General features: G+C 37.8%; 1 protein-coding gene across 9 annotated transcripts in view; it reads left to right on the forward strand.

Moving 5' to 3' along the window:
• Positions 1-25,057, forward strand: part of GAB1 (GRB2 associated binding protein 1) — a 122,534-nt gene that overhangs the window by 79,751 nt on the left and 17,726 nt on the right. For 7 of the 9 annotated variants that reach the window (XR_009616148.3, XM_060654081.3, XM_060654087.3 and 4 more), the window contains 6 exons: positions 209-503; positions 11,945-12,170; positions 12,530-12,610; positions 16,158-16,759; positions 17,975-18,060; positions 18,240-18,543. Coding sequence is in view for 8 of the 9 variants with exons in the window: in XM_060654081.3 (XP_060510064.1) it covers positions 209-503; positions 11,945-12,170; positions 12,530-12,610; positions 16,158-16,759; positions 17,975-18,060; positions 18,240-18,543 (1,594 nt within the window). In the remaining variant the exon portion in view is untranslated. The remainder of the gene's footprint in view (positions 1-208; positions 504-11,944; positions 12,171-12,529; positions 12,611-16,157; positions 16,760-17,974; positions 18,061-18,239; positions 18,544-25,057) is intronic. The other 2 variants (XM_060654085.3, XM_060654088.3) reach the window with 1 other exon arrangement.

Here is a 25,057-nt window from a genome sequence, read left to right on the forward strand (position 1 = left end):
ATTTAATAGAAAATAATAAATATGTATATATAGACACATTTTTAAGTTGAGGCATCAGTAAAGAGTGGTAGATTATTCCCTGGAAACAAAGAAAACATGTATGTGACTTTCAACAGTTCATTTGTGAAATGTGCATTGATAAATGTGCATCTTCTTGAAAAATCTCTCTCAAATTAATACTAGATGGATATTTTTGTTTCATCCCTAGGCATGGAAGAGGAGATGGTTTGTGTTACGCAGTGGTCGCTTAACTGGAGATCCAGATGTCTTGGAATATTACAAAAATGATCATGCCAAGAAGCCTATCCGTATTATTGATTTAAATTTATGTCAGCAAGTTGATGCTGGATTGACATTTAACAAAAAAGAGTTTGAAAACAGCTACATTTTTGATATCAACACCATTGACCGAATTTTCTACTTGGTAGCAGACAGTGAGGAAGAGATGAATAAGTGGGTTCGTTGCATTTGTGACATCTGTGGGTTTAATCCTACGGAGGAAGGTAAGCTCAAGATTTTATTATTCAACCTGAGTTCTCCTTTATTGCTGCATTTTTAGAACTATTATAAAATTCTTTGTTATTTCAGTTACACAGTATAATATTTTCTTTTTTATAATAGCTAACACCATTTGGAAAAAGCACTAATAACCCTCTAATCATTTTGGGGAGAAGCTTTTCATAGGTTTAGAAAGAGAGACTTAACCATGTGGGGCAGTATCTAAATAAATGTCTTGAAGAAGAAGGTGACAAGAAGACATACTTATTTGAGAGCATTTCCTGAGTTTCTATATAAATATTAAGTTGAACTTTATAGCACTGCTGATACTTGACTATTTTTCACCTATTTTAAAAACAGCATTTTTATGTGACTCAATTATTTTGATGTTATTTTAAAAACTATATTGGATTATGGGGCACTTGGGTGGCTCAGTCAGTTAAACATCCGACTTCAGCACAGATCATGATCTCACTGTTCATTCTTTCAAGCCTCACGTTGGACTCTGTGCTGGCAGCTTAGAGTCTGGAGCCTTCTTCAGATTCTGTGTCTCCCTCTTTCTGTGCCCTCACCCCCCGCTTTTCCTCTGTCTCTCTCTCTCTCTGTCTCTCAAAAAATAAATATTAAAAAAAATTTAGAAGACCATATTGGATTATGAAGTTATGAAATAGTCAAGAGGATTATCAATACCTATGAAAAGCAAGTGACAGTCACAAAACATGATAAAAAAAAGTAACAAATGAGATTATTTAACACAAAGATCCTAAAAACAGCATGGAGGAAGAAGAGGCTCAAGGTTTGGATAACAGGTAGTGAAGAAAAGCTTCTTAGGTAAATTGTAGGTTTTTGAAGGAAGTAGTACTTCTTTTTTTTTTTTTTTTAACATTTATTTATTTTTGAGACAGAGAGAGACAGAGCATGAACGGGGGAGGGTCAGAGAGAGTGGGAGACACAGAATCTGAAACAGGCACCAGGCTCTCTGAGCTGTCAGCACAGAGCCCGACGTGGGGCTCAAACTCATAGACCGTGAGATCATGACCTGAGCCGAAGTCAGACACTTAACTGACTGAGCCACCCAGGCGCCCCAGGAAGTAGTATTTCTACATAAATGAAAAAAGGGATGTAGAACCCTCTAGGCTTAGGGGCAAGGAAGAGCAAGGACCCTGAGGTGGAACAGAATCATATGTGACTAGAGCAGGGGGCTGTGAATGATAAAAGTGGGGGTGGGAGGAGAGGAAAGAGAGTTGGTTGAGGCACTGAGTTCTGGAGTATCTGTCCTGGGAAGAACTGAATGATTGAGTAAAGATCTCATAAAGAATTTTACACGTGGGGGCACCAGGGTGGCTCAGTCAGTTAAGCATCAAACTTTGGCTCAGGTCATGATCTCACGGTTTGTGAGTTTGAGCCCTGCTAGGGCTCTGTGCTGATAGCTCACAGCCTGGAGCCTGCTTAAGATTCTCTGTCTCCCTCTCTCTCTGCCCTTCCCCTGCTCACGCTGTTCCCCTCTCCCTCTCAAAAATAAATAAACATTAATAAAAAAATTTTTTTTAAAGATTTTTACAAGCAGAATTCCTCTTCAGGTGCTTATATAGCTGTCTTGACCACTTATTCCCCGTCCACTTCTCTACTTCTCTTACTTTGACAACAAACACATATCTAGGGGACCCCAACACAAATTTAGGTCTGTAAACCCAAAAATCAGAAAGAAAGGCGCCCTCAGGTCTTTGAACTTAGCATCTTCATGGTTATACTGCCATTTACAGTGTGCATTTCCAAATATCTATATTTAGGAGTGTTGGAGTTTCAGTGAGGGCTGGAAAAATTGCATCAACAATCAACATCAAGTTTTGAATTGAAGTGAAACAGCAGTCATCTCTAATTAGCTCAGGTCAGCATGCTGCTTCCTCTCTGGCCAGTCAGCAGCCCACAAGGAGGAGCCTTCCAGGGCTGGGATTGGCCCAGTGGGGTGGGGAAACCCCTTGGTGAGAGAATCCAGAATCCTGAGAGGGAGCAGCACTGTAACAGGCAAGGAGGCATCCAGTTTAGACAGGAGGTGGCTGATGAACTAGAGCTTTTCAGCGGAGTTCTAGTGATTAAAAGCCTCAAGAAATTGTTTCACCTGTGGAATTAAGCTTTAGTGGTTTTTGTGAAATTACTAATAAGTATGTTCACATTTAAGTGCGTGTGGAGGTATGACTCCTAACTCCAGTTAAACTCCTTTCCATTCTTGCATATAAGGTCTATATTTGAGTGCAGTAGAGGATTTTAAAGTTAAAGTCACAAATAAGATAGCTCTCTAATGGCTGTTTAATGACCATGCAGTAATGATAATTTTTCGATTAAGATACCACATTAATTTCATTATATGATGGATTTTCAGTTAAAATAATTTAAGTCCTTGTATACGCTTTTTGGTGATGGCTTTCTTTTCAATTTAGATTTTGTTTTTAGGGACATAAAAGTAGACTTCTGTCTTCATCAGTTGCCTGTATAGATTTAGTTGATCTGAAAGACTAAGTAGTAGGGATTCTTCCGTCTCTTTTTGTTTTCTGTATAATTCTCCTAAATATATTGCCAAAGGAAATGAGATACCCTCCAAGAGGAGATACATTCTTCAGTCAAGGAATATGTCTAATTTTTGGAAGCCCTTTCAGGGGTGGGTAGACTTGAGAACCCCCAAAATAAGAATTTCAAATGCACAAGTATCTGAGATTAACTTTGTGAGTTTCAAGGCATGGAGTCTGGTCCATTTGTCCACCTTAGCATGACTCTCATCTCATCATCTGGAAGTTTGATGAACACCCAGTCATCTCTGGGAAGAAGGAAGGTTTTATCTGTTTTGGAAATTGATTCATTAATTTACCAAATTACTGAATTTGCCAGCACTCTACTAGGCTTTGGATATTCCTGCAACCTATATATTATTAGGTGACTAGTTAGGGAGACAAATGGCAAACATTACAGATGTGGAACTGAGCGTCTAGTGGGGAAGGATTCATACTCAGAATAATAATTCATTACAGTTGATGAGTGCAAGATACATAATGTGTGTGGAAAAAATATATATATAATATATATAATTTAATATATTTAATAATTATATATTATATATAATTTAGTATGATTATTAAAGTATGATTATATACATATATCAAAGTATGAAACTATGGGACTGTGTTAATACAGCTCTTGCCCTCATAGAGCTTATAGTCCGTCTAACAGAGACAGGAAAATAATCTAGGAATTATAATATTGTTAGATAAGTGTCCAGTTAAAGAAAAAATAAATAAGCATCGATAGCAGTTAATTTAGTTTTAAGAGGGTCAGGAAAAGCATAGGTAGTTTTAAATGGCTCTGTAATAGCTGATAATGTACCGAGAACTTTATTTTATACTTAGTGAAACATTTTCGATGTATTTGTAGTCATAATCAGTCACAATGTCTGTTTTTTGCTTCATGAACTTACCAATATAGGGAGGGGCGCAAACTCCCAAATCCTTTTAAAATAGATTAGAATGCATTTGTCTAGGGGCGCCTGGGTGGCTCAGTCGGTTAAGCGTCCAACTTTGGCTCAGGTCATGATCTTGTGGTTTGTGAGTTCGAGTCCCATGTCGGGCTGTGTGCTGACAGCTCAGAGCCTGGACTGTGCTTCGGATTCTGTGTCTCCCTCTGTCTCTGACCCATCCCCTGCTCATGCTCTGTCTCTCTCTGTCTGTCTCTCTCTCAAAAATAAATAAACATTAAAAAAAATTTTTTTTAAATACATTTGTCTTGAATGAAACTCTTAATTTGTGAATGTTTTATCTTCACAATATCAATAAAAGGGGAGGTTGTGAGAAAATTTCCAGTATTGTTAATCAAATTTGATGTATATAATGAGTTGGTTACCACAAACAGCTGTACTAATCATAACTCACTTTTATTTGTTCACATAACAGGCCGCCAAGGAGTTCAATTTGCCAGTGCTAAGTGTAGTTCATGAGCTATATCTAAATGCAACTACATTTGTTTTTGTAAGTTCTACAGTATAGAATTTTTTGCAAGTTCATCCTGGCTTTCTCCCAAATAGCCACAATTAGAAATGTCTGACTATGATGTTGAAGACTTGAGTGTCTCATAAATTATGAACTTGTAAATAAATTAGTAGGTCATATATCAGTGAAAGATGAATAGTCCTTCATTGCGTAGTATCTAGGAGCCACAAAAAATTTTTTTTCTATAATTTTGATTTTTCATGCATGGTAGCAAAACTGCAAAAACGCTTCAAAGTTAACCACTGCATTTTATTCATTGGTAGTAGCTGACTTTGCTAGATGCCTTAACAAAAATCCACACATTTAAAGATTCAAACAGCAGAGAACTGCTATTATCCTTTGTGATCACATTCATACAATTTATTTATTTATTTATTTATTTATTTATTTATTTATTTATTTATTTTTTGGCATATTCATACAATTTAATATGACAAAGTAAACATCAGAATGTCTTTGTTCTTCCATTTGCTTTACCACCTGCTTTATATTCTCTTGCTTCTAAATAGATCTCCCCACCAATCACTAAATAATAGGTGTTTTTGTTTTTACCTAGAATCTGTCCCCTGAGCCCTGTGCTCTTCCCATTTCAAAGTTGAGTATGCTCTTACTCTTGGCTTAAAACTAATGACACGAAATCATTTTTCCCTATGCTTGTGTCAGGCAAGATGTGGGAAGAAATATCCTATGCTTGGGTATTACAGTCTGAGAAAATAACTATCCCCAGTCCCTATGAGAATAACTACTTTTTGCTGAAAACAAAAGGAAAGGGGAAAAATCTGACCTGTGTTTTGATTCCAGGAACCTCTCAAAATATCGTTACCATGTTATTTCCGCTGCCCCAGGTGACCACTGCTATTATTGAATACTCAGAATGCTGGCAAGCTGAATCTGTTTTTAAATTGTAGTTCATTGAACTGTGTGCGGTTCCTATGAATGCTTTTATTTAGCAGATTTGAGGGTAGAGACTAATTTCTTTTGTTTTTCTTGGAAATGTGCAGATTTATTTTTGTTTCTACACCAAGGTGGAAGCTGTTAAATCTGCTTAACAAGTGCCAGGAAACACAGCCTAAGGGCTCTAAACAGCTTACTAACTTGGCGCAATGGCTCCTGGTCTAATTTCAGGGTGCAAGATTAGAAAGTTGCCTCTTATCAATCAGTTGAGTTGCTTTCCTTAAAGTGCCCAGATAATAGTGGCTTAAAAATAGTCACTGTTTGATATTCTTCCCTTTAGAAAAGTAGGTAAACTAATGTAAGAATATACATATGCTCCCTTTTCCTGTAAAAGCAGTTCTTCTTAATTAGAGAACTGCTAGATTTATTTTTATTTACTTTTTATTCAGGTATGACGCATTACTGTCGAAGGTACAGATCTTAAGTATACAGTACAATATAGTTGTATACATCCATCTATATCTATAGATAGAAACATAAATCTGTGTAACTGCCACTCAGAGTTAAAAAAAGAGAATATGTCCAGCCCCCAGAAGGTTTTTTTCATCCTTCTTTCCAGTACAAACCCAGAAAAAATTTTTTTGATTTTGATTCTATAACCATAGATTAGTATTGCCTGTATCTGAACTTTATATGAGCAAAACCATTGAATCTGGCTTCTTTTTTCCAATAGAAGTCTGTGAGATCCATCCATGTAGCATGTAGTGGGAGTTCTTCATCTTGTGTAGCATTCCATTTCATGAGTATATCACAAATTATGGATGTGTTTGTTGATAGACATTTGGGTTATTTCTATTTTGATACAAATAAAACTGTTGTGAGCGCTGTTATATATATCTTTTGATGGACATAAACCCTTAGTTCTTATGGGTAAATAGCGATGGATGGAATTGCTACATCATAGGATATGTACTGGTTGCTTTCCTACCAGCAGTGTAGGAGACTTCCAGTTACCTACATTCTCATCAACATTTGGTCTTGTCAGTCATTAATTTTAGCCATCCTCATGAATGTGTACTGGTGTCTCATTGTAGTTTTATTATTTATTTTTATTTTTGAGAGAGAGAGGGAGAGAGACAGAATCTTAAGTGGGCTCCACGCTGTGCACAGAGCCGAACAGGGGACTGGATCTCACGACCCTGAGATCATGACCTGAGTGGAAATCAAGAGGTGGCTGCTTAACCCACCAAGCCACTCAGGTGCCCCTCATTGTGGTTTTAATTTGCATTTCCCTGAGGACCAGTTTAACTAGAGTTTATTCTGTTTTTGTTTTGTTTTCTTACACATTTTCAAGTTGCTGCTCTTGAGATCTTGATTCATTGAGTCTCCTGGGATGGGGCTCCAGCACCTAGGTCTTTAAAATCCCCGCAGTGATTCTGATGACAGGATGGATGCCTCTGGATTAAGAATTAAGACATTTTCAGCACTTCCTAGGGGTTTATTTAAAAAGTTTCCAAGAATGTTTGCACAACCTATTAAGGAGATCATCAAAATAAAAAAAATTTCTATTTGAAACACATTAAATAGGTTGGGCTATGATTAAAGGTCTTCAATTTTTGAAATTGCAGGTTGCTTCACTAAAAATTGCAACTATTGATGTTTCTCGTTTGTATACATTTGCTAGATTTACCTTTACAGAATGTTCTTCTATAAAAAATGATGTGTTCTGAAATGAGAAAACAGTTACTTTAGGATTGATGTTAATTGATGCATAATCTTTGTCGATAGACTCTTAATTTGTTAAGTTAATTAGGCATAGATCCAATCAAAATGCATCTCTTGACAAAAAAAAAAAAAATTCTACAACAGACCAGGTAAATTAGTAATTAATAGAAACAGAGTAACCTTCACCTATTTGCCTGTTGACCTGTTTGTGAACATAAAGGTAAAATTTTTGCTGTAGAAACCAGAAAGTATCCTATCAGCAAATGTAGCCCAGCTTGAGAGAAAAGGATCTCATCTAGTCTCCTGACAAGGACATGAGCAACACTGCAGTTTTATTACCACATGCTAAATACAGTATGGCAGTAGTTACAAAATCAGAGGACCTGGTCATATTAACTTTGAAATATTCTCCTTATCAATGAGAAAGAGTAGAATTGCTTCCCTGGGCTTGAGCTCTTGTGCCTTTATATATATATGTATGTATGTACGCACGCATGTATATATGGGGTACCTGGGTGGCTCAGTTGGTTCAGCATCTGACTCTTGATTTTATCTCAGGTCATGATCCCAGGGTCATGGGATCCAGCCCCATATTGGGCTCCTTGCTGAGTGTGGAGCCTGCTTAAGATTGTCCCTCTCCTTCTGCCCCTCTCCCCGACTCACACGCTCTCTCTCTCTCCCAAATTAAAAAAAAAATTAATTTAAAAGAAAAAATATTATCTGTATATATTATTTTGACTGTTTAGAGGCATTACGTAGGCACCCGACTTCTATGAGGGACAGTAACACCAGGGCATTATGGTTTCAACCAGGATAAAACTGTGCATTAAGCCAGGGTCATGTGGACCAATTTATTATTTGTAGTTCTCTTCACATAATAATATACTTCTCTTCACCAAAAGCTGGTTGAAGCTTACCTTACCAGTACTTTTGTTACCTTTCTAAGTAAAATTTAGTTAAGAATTTGCTCCAGCAGCTTATTAGGCCTTTAACGAATGCTAATTATACTCTTTATGTTTTTTGAATTAAGACACAGGAAATGATTTTACACACATAAGCAAACCCTGAGCTGATATTTGGTTCTCAGAAACTTGATACCTGCATTACTTAGAAAGAGCAGTAAGTTAGAGACCCAGGTGAGGCAGAAAACAACAAACGGGATCTGCTCAACTACTTGTCTGGCAGAATGAGGTAAATCATGTGTCTTTATAAAGTGGAACAGAAGTTTTTCAGACCAATTGGTTAACTTTGACCAGAAATGAGAGTACTTAGACACACTGCAATGCTTGCATTAAAATATGCAGAGCTGAGTATATAATCAAATTAACATGAGTAAAACAGCCCCAAAGACTAAAACTTTGAAGATAGTGCATTATCTGAGCCAAAGTGGCAGAGCAGTGTTCCCTCTCCTTTTTAAAAAATTTTTTTTAATGTTTTATTTAATTTTTTTGAGAGACAGAGCATGAGCAGGGGAGGGGCAGAGAGAGAGGGAGACACAGAATCCGAAGCAGGCTCCAGGCTCTGAGCCGTCAGCACAGAGCCTGCCCCAGGGCTCAAACCCACAAACGCAAGATCATGACCTGAGCCGAAGTCAGACTCTTAACCGACTGAACCACCCAGGTGCCCCGGTTCCCTTTCCTTTTTAAGGCCTTCATATGCCATCTTGTTTGGAATGGTTGGGCTTGCTTTTCATGGCTGTTTAAAGGTCTTTTCTTTCATGAGCTTGCTAGTGAACATAGTGGAAGTTCTCTCCAGTTCTTGCCTCTTAGAAGTAGATGCAAGCTTTCCCATATTGTGAACAAGATACTATATATTTTTTAAAAAGGAACCTTTGAATCCCAGTCTTTTTTTTTTTTTTTTCCAGAAATTGAGAGGATCTTGCATCTCTAAAGAGGATAAAAAACTTTAGTCATTCACAGGTAGAAGAAATGGAAGGTTAAAAAATAGATGGTCCCATTGTGTTAATAACACAAGGTCAGACAAAAGGATTGCCTGGCTGGGTGATTCTTTTCCCACACTGAAGATGAATCACTGTGTTCATTTAGTGTGTAGCTATCAAGTTTAGAAAAAATATTACAGGAAAAGTGTATCTCTAAAAACATCCACCTGAGAAGCTTACTTTAGGAGTTACAGTGGAAAATTAGGATTCAGACTGTTTTATCTAGTGATGTGTTTCCAGTGTTGAGTTTCATTTTGTTTTGGTCAGAACTAAAAATTGAATGGGATCATACGATTTTACCACACATCTATGGCACAAAAAGAAGTATGTAAAATGTATTTGTGAATACAGCCTATAGGATATGGTAACTGCTTTCTGACCTCTCCCTCCCCCTTTTCTTCCTTGAAGTTGTATAGGTTTTTCTGAAAGCTCTTCAGAAAATATTTTTTCTGAAAATTTTTATATTTCAGGTAAATATTTTTCATAATTCTCTTAAGTTTAACAATGCACAAGGATTTACTGAGTCACTGATGTAAAATCCTCTTAACTAAATCTTTATATATTTGCAACTGAGTCAAAACAGTAAAACATTTCACAGAGTACATTATGTGCACTATTGGCAATCAACATCTGTTAGACGTAATGAGGTATTTATGAGTTCCCACTGAAATTATGGCATTATGTTGTATAAATGTCCAAAAGAATATTTTTCTGTTCTCACCATTTTGTTTTCTCACCTTTCATAAATAAGAAGGAATTAACTCCTGGCATAAAGTATTAGATTTTATTAGATGAGCTTGTATGAAGACTTGACATTGCATGCAGCATAACAAAGAGAAAATATTAGAAATTAGCTCAACTTCTATGTACTCAGGCCAAACTCTCCAAGTGAAAGAAGTCTTCATACTTAAATTAGCACCTAGTAGGGCTGACATAATGCTTGAGCAAATTCCAAACTGCACTTGCAGTTGAATGGATCTTGAAGATTTGGGAGTGCCCCTTGCCTTAATCTCTTCCAGCATGACATAGAGAAAGTGCCTAGTGGGGCACCTGGGTGGCTCAGTTGGTTAAGCTGAGTCCAACTTTGGCTCTGGTCATGATCTCACAGCTCATGAGTTCGAGCCCCACATCAGGCTCTGTCCTGACAGCTCAGAGCCTGGAGCCTGCTTCAGATTCTGTATCTCCCTCTCTCTCTGCCCCTCCCCTGCTCACGCTATGTCTCTCTCTCCTTCAAAAATAAACATTTATTTATTTATTTATTTTAAATAAACATTTAAAAAAAGAGAGAAAGAAAGAAAGTGCTTAGTGAGTTTCTGCTGGGTGAATGAAACAGTTTAAGCATCTACCACCTGTGGGGCACACTGATGCATAGGAGTTCTGATCCTTTGTGTTTGTTTTGGGGACCCATAAATAAAGGTAAGCTTATATTTAGCCATACTAATGTGTTTATTCAAGCTTTATAATTATGAGCTTTTTTAAAAAGTTTATTAATTTTGAGAAAGAGCATGCATGAGGGGGAGAGAGAGAGAGAGAGAAGGAGAATTCCAAGCAGGTTCCACACTGTCAGCACAGAGTCCAGTTCAGGGCTCGATCCCACGAAGCCATGAGATCATGACCTGAGCTGAAACCAAGAGTTGGATGCTTAACCGACTGAGCCACCCAGGCGCCCCATGATATGAGCTTCTGTGCTTAGGAAGAACAGTTATAAAATATAAACTACATAAATTTTGCTGTGGTGCATATACAGATACTAAAGTTGAATACATAAAGACATTATCAAAACCATGTGGACTTATCCTGTAGTGTCTAGGGAAGCTAGAGCTGACATGTAGCTCCTTCCTGGTGAATTGACAGGTCATATGACCTCCCATTTGATTTTATTTGGTTGAACATATTAAATCCTTTACCACTTTTTAGTGTCTTTTAGATAATGTTTTGTTATTAAAAAAAAAAATCTCAGTTTGAAGCCAGCCTTTTCTGTTCTAACATAGACAGTAAATAAATTTGTTTATTCATATATGAGTATTTACCTTTTTCTGGATTTATAGTCTTATATTCCTAACCACACTAACAGAATTTTTCTTCTGGGTTCTTGAAAATTTACTTGGTTGTGTCAGTGATTAACGTGGGATTTTATCTCTAGGTTTTCAGTTTGTTTTCAGATTACTTAACTGTAACCAATTTAGCTAGTTTCGTATATCTTCTCAGAACATTGTTGAGTGCTTAATAAATTACTCCCTCACTTGCTGACCCCTTTTGCCTGAAAATATTACAGAAACCCAATAAATGGTAAATGAGGCTATGAGCTGAGGGGAGAGGAGAAGCATTAAAGAAAATCTCTTTCCCTGAACATGAATCCCAGAATTAGAACTATTTCTCCTTAGTCTGCTGAGGAGTAGAAGGAAAAGAATGAACAGCAAAATAAAGATGGGGCGAAGAGATGATCCTTGTGCCTGTAAATGCCACATAATAAAATGGGCCTCCTTGGAAAGTTGGCTTGGCATGGGAAACACTTTGTTTTTTTATTATGGAAAAAATCTACCTCTGGTGCAAGATTATATAACATCTTCATTGCCAGTAGCCTCAAAACTAAAGATTGTTCAAGGCAAAGGGAACATGGCTTTATTATAGCCTCTGGAAGAAAGAGCCTTACTCTTCATATCTCTTTGACAAGAGCCAATAATTTCTTGTACAAATGTTGCTGTATAGGTAGAATTTGTTTTAACTGACATTGTCATGGTTTATCACGCTCCTGTGTGTTTAAACAGTTTGTCTTCAAACTTTCAAGGAGCTTTATTTAAGAAACAGCCCTTAAAATGGGATAGACGATGACAGTTCTACTTTGGTGTTGCAGATCTTGTGAAGCCCCCTGGCAACTCTGCCCAGGCGCCAGCCGATTTACCTTTGGCGGTCAACACAGCACCGCCGTCCACCCAGGTAGATTCATCCTCCACTGCTCCACCTCCTCCCTATCAGCTAATTAACCTTCCACCACACCTGGAAACTGTTGGCATCCAGGAGGATCCTCAAGACTACCTCTTGCTAATCAACTGTCAAAGCAAGAAGCCTGAACCCACCAGGTAAATACCTGTGAGTGTGTGTGTGCGTGCGTGCGTGCGTGCATGCGCACTTAGAATCTTGAAACTTTTAAAATTCTGATTTGAAGGCTTAAGAGAAACCCAACTATCTAGGGTTATAGTTTAGGCTTACTATATTTCAGGTTATATTCTCCTAATGGTTTCTGATATTCAGGAGTTTTATGGAAGAAACGCATTCTCTACTATCTTTGGCAAAGAACACTTGTACCTACAAGGCTCTTTTAGAAATCTGTCTCCTGTTTCATAGTCTTTGTTACAGACTCACAGTATTACTTGCTTAACAGATTTCACTGATTTATAAATGGTGATCTTGCTCCATTTCTTATGTGATTGTAAACCAGCCAAGGGTCATCTTTTGTTTCTGAAGAAGGAGAGGAATACCTACTACTAGAAGATTTTGAAAGCAAAACGATTCCATTGCAGTGAGTGTGTTGTGGTTGCTTTGGATCTGTGTGAGAAATTAATTATACAGGTAAAATCCCAATATAGCAAATTCTATGGGAATATATAAATTGGGTTTTAGTGAAATTTGATGAAATCTAATCAATCAAGTATATTGCTAAAAACCGTAAAACTTTCCAGTCATCGTACCTAGCCGTGAAGCAGAGCTTTACCTCAAGCTCTGAGTTTATACATTTTTAAGTAGAAACAAATCTATGGACTTCAGTGCTTGCCCAAAGGTATCATAAAGCCTTCCCCAAATCCTTGGTTTCCCCATCATCTCCCTTCCTGCTTCTTTCTTTTCTTCTAAGCTGTGCAGTGGTTTCATTTGATCACTCTTGTCATTTTCTGTTAATTGGAAGGCCAGAGGTAACAGAATTGGAGCCAGAAAATGAAGACCAGGGAACCCGTGTCTGCCATCAGCAGTGTGGTGGCAACTAGTGATGTTGGGGATATTTATGTCCTCACTTGAGGTATATAAAAGTGGGAATTACATAGTAGATGTGAAAGATGCTTTTTAAATGGAGTGATTGGATATTAAGCATTATTTTATAACAAAAAAATGTTGTGATTGTTTTCATGGAGAAAGTGACTGTTACCGGACTAAGATGGTACAAAGTGCTTGTTCAACAATTTTTATATGGAATTTGTCAAGAACTACAGATTAGGTTGTTGTGAATGATTCCCCGAGATAATGGAATACAGACATTCCAAAGATGGGTTTCTAGATATTTGTTGTAATGGGATTTTACCTGTAAGAGCAAAAAAACAAAAACAAAAACAAACAAACAAAAATCTTTTTATAAATCAATACTAGTTAATAATATCAAATTCTAACTTGATTTTGCTTGTTTGCTGTGAATATTTAAAATTATACATTCGCAACTTTGTTACCTCTGCTACTAACTAAGATTTTATTTTATAGAGATTCACAATTATTTTTCAGTATCAACTTTTTAAAAGCCAATAGTTAAGTCACCGTTTTCAGTGCATTTTCTTGTTGTATGGTACCTTTCATTGATCTCATTGGTGTTACAGCTTTCCTGTTATAGTAGAAATTATGCTGAGAATCCCTGCTCAGATAGATTTTGTATCTATGTATTTCACAGAAGTGACAGTTAATTGACAGATATTTATGAAGTATCCACTATGTGCCCACTGTCTTGGTAGGTGCTGTGAAGGAACAGACTAACTACATAAGCCGCCTCAGATACAGTCACCCTCAGAGTTTACAAGCAAAGCTTATGAAGAAGTCAAATGTTAAGTGTCTGCAGGTGAAGACAGGAGAATTGCTTTGCAAACTCTTGTTCATCTGGCAGGACTCAAGATTCAGCTCAGACATCTACTCCTCTAGGAAACATTCCTCCAAACTCCCAGCCTGAACTAAATGCCTCTGTGGGTTTTCATAGCATCCTGGTCATGCCTCCCTTTTATCACAGAATTGGAAATAGTTTGATGTATATAGTTTATTGTTCGCTAAACCATAAGCTAGTCAAGAGCAGGGAACTTATTACTTGTGCTTCTAACTTCTCTTAACCCACATGTTTGAATTAAATGAAGTGCAAATTTAGAATATGTGTAGATGCATTAGAAATTCCTAGAAGGGACAGTGCAAGTGTTCTTAAAATGGAAGGTGAAACGTTTCCAAGGAGGTGTAGGATTTGAACTATACTTGTTGGTGAGAGAAAAGGACCCTGTCATTAGCAATCTGCATAAAAAGCATTTGAGAGAAAGGCGAGGTGAGAGTGAGGGGCCAGAGGAAGCAAATGAGAGGAAAGCCTGCCCAGAGTAGAGGGTTCCACTGGGGGAGAGTAGGGCATAAGATAGGGCATGTCAGGTGGAGCCAGGGATGGTATAGCCTCAGCCAGGGATGGTAAGTGGAGTTGCTTGTGGGCTTTTTTTGTAGTTCCCACAGCCTGCTGGGACCTTTAACAGTATTTTCTCCAAATAGATGAGTGATATGAAAGCCATGTTCTGAAAATACTGACCTTATAGCAGCCTCGCAGTATGGTCCCTTGAGTTCACTGGAAGAGGGAGAAACTGGAGGAAGGAGGTCCACTGAGACTTCTTAGGAGGGTTCGGTGGTGTGGATCTTAGCAGACACCCAGACCTGAACTTGGGGTGGGAACAGTGGGAACAGAGCAGGGAATAGTTACTTGGTTAGGAAGAAGGAGTCAGTGCCTGAAGGGGGATGGTGGAGATCAAAGAGAGTGAGTCAACGCTGATTGCCTTTTGAGCCTAGAGAATCTGGATAAAGACATTTCTTTTCATGGCAAGTCAGAAAGGACAATCAGTTTGAGAAGTAAGTTGAATTTGGCTTGGTATGCATAAGCAGGGTTAACACTGGGGTAACCATATAGAAATATATTTGAACAGTTTGAAAATATGGGACTCAAGAGTTTGGTGAGATGATGGGAGTCATCAGCATTCAGTGGAATGTGAAGTCATGAGAAAGGAGGGTTTTTAAATGGTGTGTGTGGTCAAGAATCAGAATCCAGAAGACTGGATTCTGTTGGCTGTAGCCAGTCAGTGAAACAAGGGAGTAATCAGCGAGGGAGAATGGAAGTGAGGATGTTACAGTATGGGTTCCATGACACCAGCGGTGGAGAGTTTGAATAAATACGTGTGATACATAGTGCTAGGTGTTACTAAAAGATCAGGGAAGATCAGACCTTAAAGAACTCTCACAAGTTACATTTTAAAAGATTAAATTCAAGTTCCTACCAGACTTTAGACATCACTCACAAGAGGTTAAGTATCTAGTTAACCGTTAAGGAAGTGCAATGTGCTGGTATCATTAGCTTCATTTTGGCTTTTACCCAAATTTTGTGATACCACAGAAAGCAAAGCCTGGAAATGTACCCAAAACATTAAATATACTCTAATGAGATTTCTCAAGGTTAATTATTTTTTGGAGTTGGCGAACTCTGGGCGTTATATTTTGTTCGTCTTTATAGTATTGGCTGAGTGTTCGTTAAAGAAAATTAGTGGAAAGGAAGATATACAAACCTTTCAAGTTGCCACCTCCTTGTAGGTCACATTGAATTTATTCAATACCAGGAAATCATTAGACTTATAGTCTTGCAGAACAACAAATTTGCCACAGGTGGGCTAAAGAGCAATGGACCAGCTTGATAAACTGCATTGGCACGAGGTTTCTGCATGCTCTTCAGGGGAAATGATTTTCCTTGTGTCTATGTCTTAATCATTTACCTTTCTCAGAGTTTTGTACCTTTCTAATTCCAGTGCTTCAGGGATCATGGATTTAATAGGTGGATTTGGGGGTGTGGGCACGTACAGGGCAGGAATTAGGGAGAATGCTTTTGGTGGTTTTGTGGTGGTGGTTTTATTGTCTGGTGTATAATCATAAAAACTAAGGAACATTCATGCTTTAAATCTTATGGATCACAAAAAAATCTAATGAAAAAAGCCATGTAGTTTGATTGCTAAACTATAAATATATTTATTAAAATGTAGTCTTATGTCTTCACTGTGTTTTATTTTCTGTCATTAACAATTTTTATTTAGAACACATGCTGATTCTGCAAAATCCACCTCTTCTGAAACAGACTGCAATGATAACGTCCCTTCTCATAAAAATCCTGCTTCCTCCCAGAGCAAACATGGAGTGAATGGCTTTTTTCAGCAGCAAATGATGTATGACTCTCCACCGTCTCGTGCTGCATCTGTTTCTGTAGACTCCAGCCTTTATAACCTGCCCAGAAGTTACTCCCACGATGTTTTACCAAAGGTGTCTCCATCAAGTACCGAGGCAGATGGAGAACTCTATGTTTTTAATACCCCATCTGGGACATCAAGTGTAGAGACTCAAATGAGGCATGTATCTATTAGTTATGACATTCCTCCAACACCTGGTAATACTTATCAGATTCCACGAACATTTCCAGAAGGAACTTTGGGACAGACGTCAAAGCTAGACACTATTCCAGATATTCCTCCACCTCGGCCACCGAAACCACATCCGGCTCATGACCGATCGCCTGTGGAAACGTGTAGTATCACACGCACGGCCTCAGATACTGACAGTAGTTACTGTATCCCTACAGCAGGGATGCCACCATCACGTAGTAATACCATTTCCACTGTGGATTTGAACAAATTGCGAAAAGGTCAGCTCTAACTGGCTTCTACTGTGTTAGAAGTTAACGATAGAAAATCTGTTTATCTGAATATTTGTTCTTTTCAGCATAGAATGATGGTAAATGATAGTCCTTTTTTTCCTCAGCTCTGCAGTCACCCACTCATGTAGGAAGATGGCAGAGTCTCAGTAGATCCTTTGAAGGGTGTTTGTGCATGCAGCAAGTGCCTGTGTGCATGCTCTGCTGGAAGGGAGAAAGAGGTGGAGTTTTCCATCCCTGAAGAAGTATGGCCTTAGTAATACCTTCCTGCCTCAGGAAGTGTGCACCCCTCTTTCCTGCTTTCCCTGTATCCTGGGTGTGTAGACTCTAATGGGACAGAGGAGCAGGAAAAGGACCAGCCACAAAGCCTCTCCGAGTCATCCCTTTCCTGTATTTGTGTGCCATCATAGCTGCTTCCGTGTCACATCTGTTGGGCTCCGTTTCCTTCCTTCCTCGATAAGCAATTTATACGTTGTACCCAACGAGTATACTCAGTCCTAATCAGTTGTTTGTTTGGTTTTATTTATTTTTAAAGCTCTGAATCTTCTCTCCCCTTTCCCTAGCCACTTCACTGAGTCCTATACCATCTCCTAGAGCCTGCCAAAAATTACAGACCTTGAGAGGGGAAAAATTCAGTCGGGGTTCCAATCTGAGGTTCTTAAAGTCCTAAAAAATAGAAGGCCAGAGTTTAAGAGGCACATACCCTATAAACTATGTGCTAACGTTTCTGTGTTTTGTGGTAGTTATCCACCTGTCCTAAAGAAAATGAAGATTTAATGCATCGTGAATAGTACTAATATGGATACTTTATTTGGCCATTCAATACCAATTTTTAATTCCCTACTTGAAGTAGCTCTGTAATCTAATTATAGGTTACTGAGATACAAGTTAGGCCCAAGGTGGTGCAAAAGATGGGAAAATAGAAGTATTTCGTTTCTCCGTCATTAAATACCCATCTCATCCCAGGCTTAGACAATCATTCATTGCCATAATCAAATGCTGGTACTGGTTAGCATATCAGTGTCTGTTTTCTGGTGGTTTAATGTGTCCATTCAAGATACTGTTCTGTGAGCATCTTTTTAAAAATCTGCGCATGTGCATGCTTACCTGCATGCATGTGTGTAAAGAAAGAGAACAGATCATTCTGAGAATCCTAAGAGATGGCAAAGATGGGAAGAAATGCTTATAGTTTGTTTTCTATTTTAGATGCTAGTTCTCAAGACTGCTATGATATTCCACGAACATTTCCAAGTGACAGATCTAGTTCACTTGAAGGCTTCCATAACCACTTTGTAAGTATAACTGACCTTGGTATCAAGTGTGTTTCATTGTCAGGATCTTCACACTTAGTGCCCTGAAACTAAATGAGATCATGAAATAAAAGTCCTTTCAGATCCATATGAATAGGTGTGACTTACAACTGTGTTTTCCTGTTTGATAATAGTTTTTGTTTAATGTATGTGTGTTTTAGAAAATCAAAAATATATTGACAGTGGGAAGTGTATCAAGTGAAGAACTGGATGAAAATTATGTCCCAATGAATCCCAATTCTCCTCCACGACAACATTCCAGCAGTTTTACGGAACCAATTCAGGAAGCAAATTATGTGCCAATGACTCCGGGAACATTTGATTTCTCTTCGTTTGGAATGCAAGTTCCTCCTCCAGCTCATATGGGCTTCCGGTCCAGCCCAAAGACCCCTCCCCGAAGGCCAGTTCCTGTTGCAGACTGTGAACCACCCCCCGTGGATAGGAACCTCAAGCCCGACAGAAAAGGTAAGAAGGGCCTTGGCATAGTGAAAGGGCCAGGGACTGCCAGCTTAGATCTGCACTTAACTGTCGTTAAATCCAAAATGGAATTGGGACTAGAAATTCTGAAGTATTTCATAGTACCTTAGTTATCAATCTGTTCATGTGCGGTGTTGCTATTTGTAGATTAATAATTGTTGTATGTTGATGGCCCAGGTGAGATTTCTGCCTCCTGTCTCTAGAGCAGAGGTTACAAACTGAAATACTCACAAGGTTTGGCAAGCAACAGGAGAAAATTAGCAGAAACTGGAATGCACTTGTCCATTCTAAATGGAATAACTAACTCCTTGGCTATAATCCTTTGTTGACTTGTGAAAATAATACAGGCCCATATGGGCAAATCATCTGATGTATCAAAAGAAGCCAAAAATTTTAGCACTTACATATAAGTATTATCTTTTGATTTTGGAGTTCGATCAGCTAGTTTAATTTAAAAACAACCAAATAAAAACATTGCAGACCAAACCAAACACTTCTATAGGCTAGATTGGTCTTTGACTGCTGTTTTGTAACCTCTTCTCCGGAATATAGGATATCAAATCAGATTTGAGATTATTAGTGCATTTGCTAAAATTCTTTAAGAATAGTGAGGTTGCTTGCACAATTTTTTCCAGTCTGTCCATATGACAACTTCCTAAAAATTATTCTGCCTTTGCTGGGTTATTATAAATGCTTCTAGTCTGTTCTCTCACACTGGCCCTCCTAAGTAACATAAAATTCTAAGGTAGCATGGTTTGCTAAGAACTCAGTATAAAAGAAAATTCTCAAACTGGTAATACATACCCAGGTTTTGGGTTTGAGTGGTTAAAACCCAGACAACCAGCAGTGCTGCAGCATGCTGTTAGTGTGATTTAATCTTGACAACCAAGTAAGTTAGTATATTGGCTCTGTGATAAGTTGGCACCATTTCTGGGGAATTCAGCACATTTGAAAAGTCTCATGTGCTGTATATAGCTTTTTAAGAGCATGTAATATTTGTGTAAATTTCTCATTAACCTGGGTTTAGATCATTAATAATAATTCTAATTAAGTTCCAATTGTAGGGAACAGAGTGTGAGACTCACTCAGGGTATACGAAGAAAATGAGTTTTGTTTTATTTTGCCTTTAAGTAAATAAGGATGGTCCTGTGCTGAAATGAGAAAGTTACTGGAAACAGAGGCACTCCCAGGGGACTGTCCCTTTGTCCTGCTGTCTGCATTTCTGTCCTCTGGGAAGTCTTTGCATCTGCTTTGCTCTATCTCACATTATTTCCTTCTTTTCTGTTTCCTGTTCTATATCCTCTGCACAATTTTTTGCTTTCCTAGAGCTTTGGCCTACAGTGCCCCTCTGTGGCCTTGGTTCTGCCTCAGGGCCCCTTTTTAGTGCCCTTGCAGCTTCCACATCTGCTGCTAATTGCCTTGATCATTATTCACTCACTTTAGAGTGCTCATGGATAATCCGATTGCTGTTATTTGTCTTTTCACACCAGGCCATGTGATTAATTGCAGGCCAGCCCATACACTGGCTGCCACTGGTCAGCTGCCCACCTTTGGTCTCACAGCTGGAAAGATAACCATGCACAACACCCACAGCCACCCAGACAGCCCCAGCAGCAGGGCCATAGTTATCCTAGAAAGGGTGTGAGCATCACAGGCTTTTTATTTGACAACTTTTCCTTTTGCTTCTCTTTGTCCTCATTTGTCTTTAAATCTATTTAGACATTTTTAGTCATTTTCTTCTTTGCATACAATATGCAAAAGATCCCCTTATTTATATGTTAGAAAAGTTTTAAGATCTTTTAGTATTCTCTAGGTCTGACAGCTCGTGTACCCCATTTTATAATATGTATTATCCTATGTATATATCATGATAATATGGCATGTATGCTATGTATCATTTATATTACATATATGTATAATTATACCTCCCTATTTATATGGTGAAAGTACAGTATATTCTAAGTACATTAGAGATTAATTGCCCCAGTACTCTAAACCAACCTGAAGTGACTTTATAGTAGAACAGAACAAAGTAGGTTCTTAGTTACTTCTGGAGGTTGTGTTCAGTCTTAAAAGTTAAGTGAACTATTGAGAGACAATCCTGAGTTCATTGGCCAGTTGCTTATTTGGTATCTATGCTTAGATACAAAATGAACTGAGAAAGCACCCAAAATAAAATACATAGTTTGGGCAAAATCAAGAAGAATTGGTTTAGCAAAACAGTAAAGAGATTACTAAAATCATAGTAATTTAAAAAAAAATAAGGTTTTGCTTTTCGTTAGTACTATTCTACTTTTTAAATAAATATACAAGAAAGGAAGCATGAGAGACTATTTAACTTGGCAGTTTGTCAACTCACTTTAGAAAGTTAAAGCGATTCAAGAAAAATATATTTTAAAACCCAAGTAAAGATCTTGGAGCAGTTTGTCTTTAAAAACTTAAGCTGTAAAACAAATGTCTTTTTTGTTCTTCTCATGAAATTCTTCTCATGCATAGCAGCAGATGAGTCTGTTTTACTTTCACATTTTGTGACATCAGATGCATGTCTCAATCTATTGTTCTAGTATCTCTTATTAACTAAACTTCATAATTAGCAAACTGAATTCTATCAAATATGGCTTGATTCGTTTCAAAGCCCAATATAACTGGTTCAACACCCAATATAACCAATTTCTGTGATTGTCTTCTTTGGAAGAGTCTGCAACAAATGAGTGACATTCTGGCCTTGTTTATAACCCCAAATATAGATGTCAGCTGCTGTAGTTAGCAGTTCAGATACGTTTTTCAAATACTTCTGAGTAACTGAAGCTTCAGAAATACATAGATGTTCTTAACATTTATGTTTAATGTATTTTCATGGACCCTTTGCCCGTCACCCAACTTGTGGTAGCTATATTTTCAGCCATACTATTTCTGTCATGATAGTATTTGTTTTGAACCAAGTTTTGGGTATATTAATAGAGGAGAAAAAGCATAATTTATATAGATTGTATTAAATATAGAAGATCATATGAGTCATTGTAAATGCAGAGCAAATTGTTTTGATTGCTTCAACTAAAATTTATATTTTACTTGAAAATCAAGTTTATAAAGTTTTAGAAATTTCTGTATTTATTGTGGCTTCTCTTAAAGTAAATCATTACATGAACCTACCATATTTAATCACTGTACTGACCGAGGTCCCCCCTACTTCCATCCAGTCTCCTTCTAACATGACGTGGCAGCCATTTGAGCCTCAGATGCTATCTTTATAGTTTGTTTTCTTCAGCTTTGTCCATCCATGGCTTTCTGCAGTAGTTCTGACCATTAGTTATTGTATTGATTTTGATTTATTTCTGGTATTTTTGTACATTAGTCTGATTAGAGTATCTTCAGGTCTTCACCTCAGTATAGGTGAAGACTAGTCCAGATCCAGAAGACGAGTCCCAAGGATCTTCCCTTGATGGGTCTTTTTGGCACAGTTGACATATGGGCTCTAAATGTTTTTTCAAGAGATCTTTTAAAGTTTTTGACTGTGATTAAAAATTAACATACTTTTTATTTTTATTTTTTTAATGTTTGTTTATTTATTTATTTATTTATTTATTCACTCTGTTTAGAGACAGAGTGAGCATGAGCATGAGCCGAGGGAGGGGCAGAGAGAGGAAGAGAGAGGATCCCAAGCAGGCTTCATGCTGAACATGGAGCCTGACTCGGGGCTCGATCTCATGACCTGAGCTGAAATCAAGAGTTGGATGCTTAACTGACTGAGCCACCCAGGTGCCCCAACATGCTCTTTAAAAACTACTTTTATACTATAATAAATGTTTGGGAGTTGGATGAATGATACTAGTAAATAAAACTAGATTTTTAATAAACAAGTATTAAGTTTGAATCTCAAGTCAGATTTTTGGTTTAGAGTTAGAATTTAAAAGAAATGAGAATGGAGTACATTTTTGGAGAGCCTTGCTGGCTCAGTCAGAAGAGCATGAGAGCCTTGATTTTGGGGTCATGAATTTGAGTCCCACATTAGGTATAGAGATGACTTAAATAAATACACACTTTTTAGAACAATGGAGTGCATTTTTATAGCATAACTTTTACATGCAGGTTTTTTTTTTCCTGAAAATTCTTTACCTTCCAATATATAAGTATCATTATTATATTCCTCTTCATACAATGAGACTATTAAAACAGGTGTAAAAGTTTTTCACGATACTACCTGGATTACTTTTTGGAATTTAGCAGAGGATAATAATGTTGTGAATTATCTTTCTAGCTTTCTTAATTTTCGAGATGCCTAATGGAAACAAAATGATCTGTAAAACTGCAGAAGAGTAAATATTTTAGGCTAAGATAAACCTGTAATTATACACAAAATAAATGTTCTACTTTGTGCTGAATTTATGTAAGCAGTACCTATTACAATAATACTTGATAGTGTATGGACTTTCCAAAAAAGATTGCATCTGCTTATTTGAAACGTGACCTCGTGTGACTTCCTTGACCACATTTGGGGTGACCAACTTTTGAAACAACATTCAGTTGCTCTTAGTTTCCATTTAAAGGACAACAAAAAATTATGGTGTTGATCAGATTAAACACCACCAGCTGTAAGAGAACTGCAGTTCATCCACATAGATTTACGTGCCTGCCATTATAGGATATAGTCTTTGCTGGGTCTTGGGTCTTCGAATACAAGGAAGGTATAAATGGCTTCCCTGAAGAAGCTCACTGTCTAGTGGAGGAGGTTGAAAAGTAAACACATTATCATAATTAGGGTGGAAAGGACTGTGGTTGAGGTAAGCTTTTGGCACTGTTATCTAAGCTCCCCTGAGGAAAGTCTGAGGGGGTGAATGGCAATTAAACGATGGTAGAGGAGGGGAGGATGGCAGAGATTGTTTTAGTCCGAATAAATAGCATACCCAGATCCTTTAAAAGAGGACAGATGGGACTGGCTGAGTCGCGAGTGGGAGGGAGGAAATCAGATGGGAAGGGAGGACGGGAGTAAAGTATGAATGGAGGAGGGAATGCCAAATGCCTTGCAGGTGCCTGATCCTGAGGGTGTTATAATCCATGCTAATGAGTCTGGGCTTTATTCTGGGTACACCATTAAAGGGTTTTATGCAGGCAAGTAACATAATCAGGTTAGCCCCTAGAAAGCTCAGTTTAAGATTTAAGGATATGATAGAAAAAAAGAAAAAAACCTGTATTCTCTAAAATGTTATAAAAATCACATTTTTTCAGCGTCTTCCTCAGAGAGTGCTTCGCTCAGTTTTCCAAACCCAAGGTTCTTAAAGCCTTGGTTTAGAAGTGATTAGATGGGTAAAGGCATAACAAAATCCCTTTCCTGGCTCTCATGGTCCCTTAACTTGGGGACTTAAGTGATTTTTACAAGTTTTAAGGGCATTTAGAATATAGATGGAAGTCATTTAGCCATACAGTGTGAGCTCATCACTTTCAGGGAAACAAACCAGGTAAGTGAAGTGCACTTTAAAAACAGGGAGGTTTAAAGAATGGACTTCAGACTTGCAGATTTTTTTATTTTCTTAGGTAAATGAAAACAGACTATTGTCATTATAAATACAGAATAAAGATTAGAGAGAAAGTAGAAGCTAGAATGACTCCTAAGAGATCTGCCATGGCAGCTGCTAATAGAGGAAACAAAGCAGGTTTGTGGTGCTGAGTCAAAGGATAAATTCCGTTTTGAACATGTAGTGTGAACGCTGGCGGAATATCCATATGGGGTAGTTGTGCAGAGGTGTAGGTTAGGATCTCCAGGGAAAGATCTAAACCAGAGATGAAGATTCATTAATTTGTACTCCAAATGAGGGAATAAGTCACATGATCCAGAGATTGACCCCCCTCAAGGGTTAAAGTCCAATAGGAATTTCGCCAGTAGTGAACGGCTGTCTGCAAAAGAAATAATGTTGCTTTATCTGTTCAAATTTAGTGTAGCTAAAATCAGGTTGCAAACTGCCTTGGATTTAAAAGTTAACGCTCAAATGAGTTCCTCTGCTTACTCTCAGCATTTGAGAATCAATGTATCTCCAAAGTTGGTTTATTTTTGCCTTTACTTTATTATTCTTATTTCTTCTTATTTCACACTTTTCTCCAACAATCAGGGAAACATTCAAATATTTGCCAGTAGACAGTAGAGAAGATAGGGCCATGACAGGCATACCAACACCTTGGATCCGTTTTCACCTTTCTCTCCTCATAAGCAATAACTGGGCTCTCATTTGGGTATGACGTTCATTTCTTTCTGGAACATGAATGTCAAATTGAGTTTGGAGGGATGTAAAGAAATAAAGCTAACAAAATGACTAAGTGACTCACTACAATTCACTGCCACATTTCCACATTGCGACTTGAGCCCCAAAATCAAATCCTCAAGCTTTGCATGAAGTGGAAAATACAGGTAAATTTTATAACTACACTTTTAAAACCGCACTTGATACAATGTTTTCTTTTTATTTTTTAACACTTATTTATTGCTGAGAGACAGAGAGAGACAGATCAC

Source organism: Panthera onca, chromosome B1 (assembly GCF_046562875.1).
Source record: "Panthera onca isolate mPanOnc1 chromosome B1, mPanOnc1 haplotype 2, whole genome shotgun sequence".
NCBI classification, from domain to species: Eukaryota; Metazoa; Chordata; class Mammalia; order Carnivora; family Felidae; genus Panthera; species Panthera onca.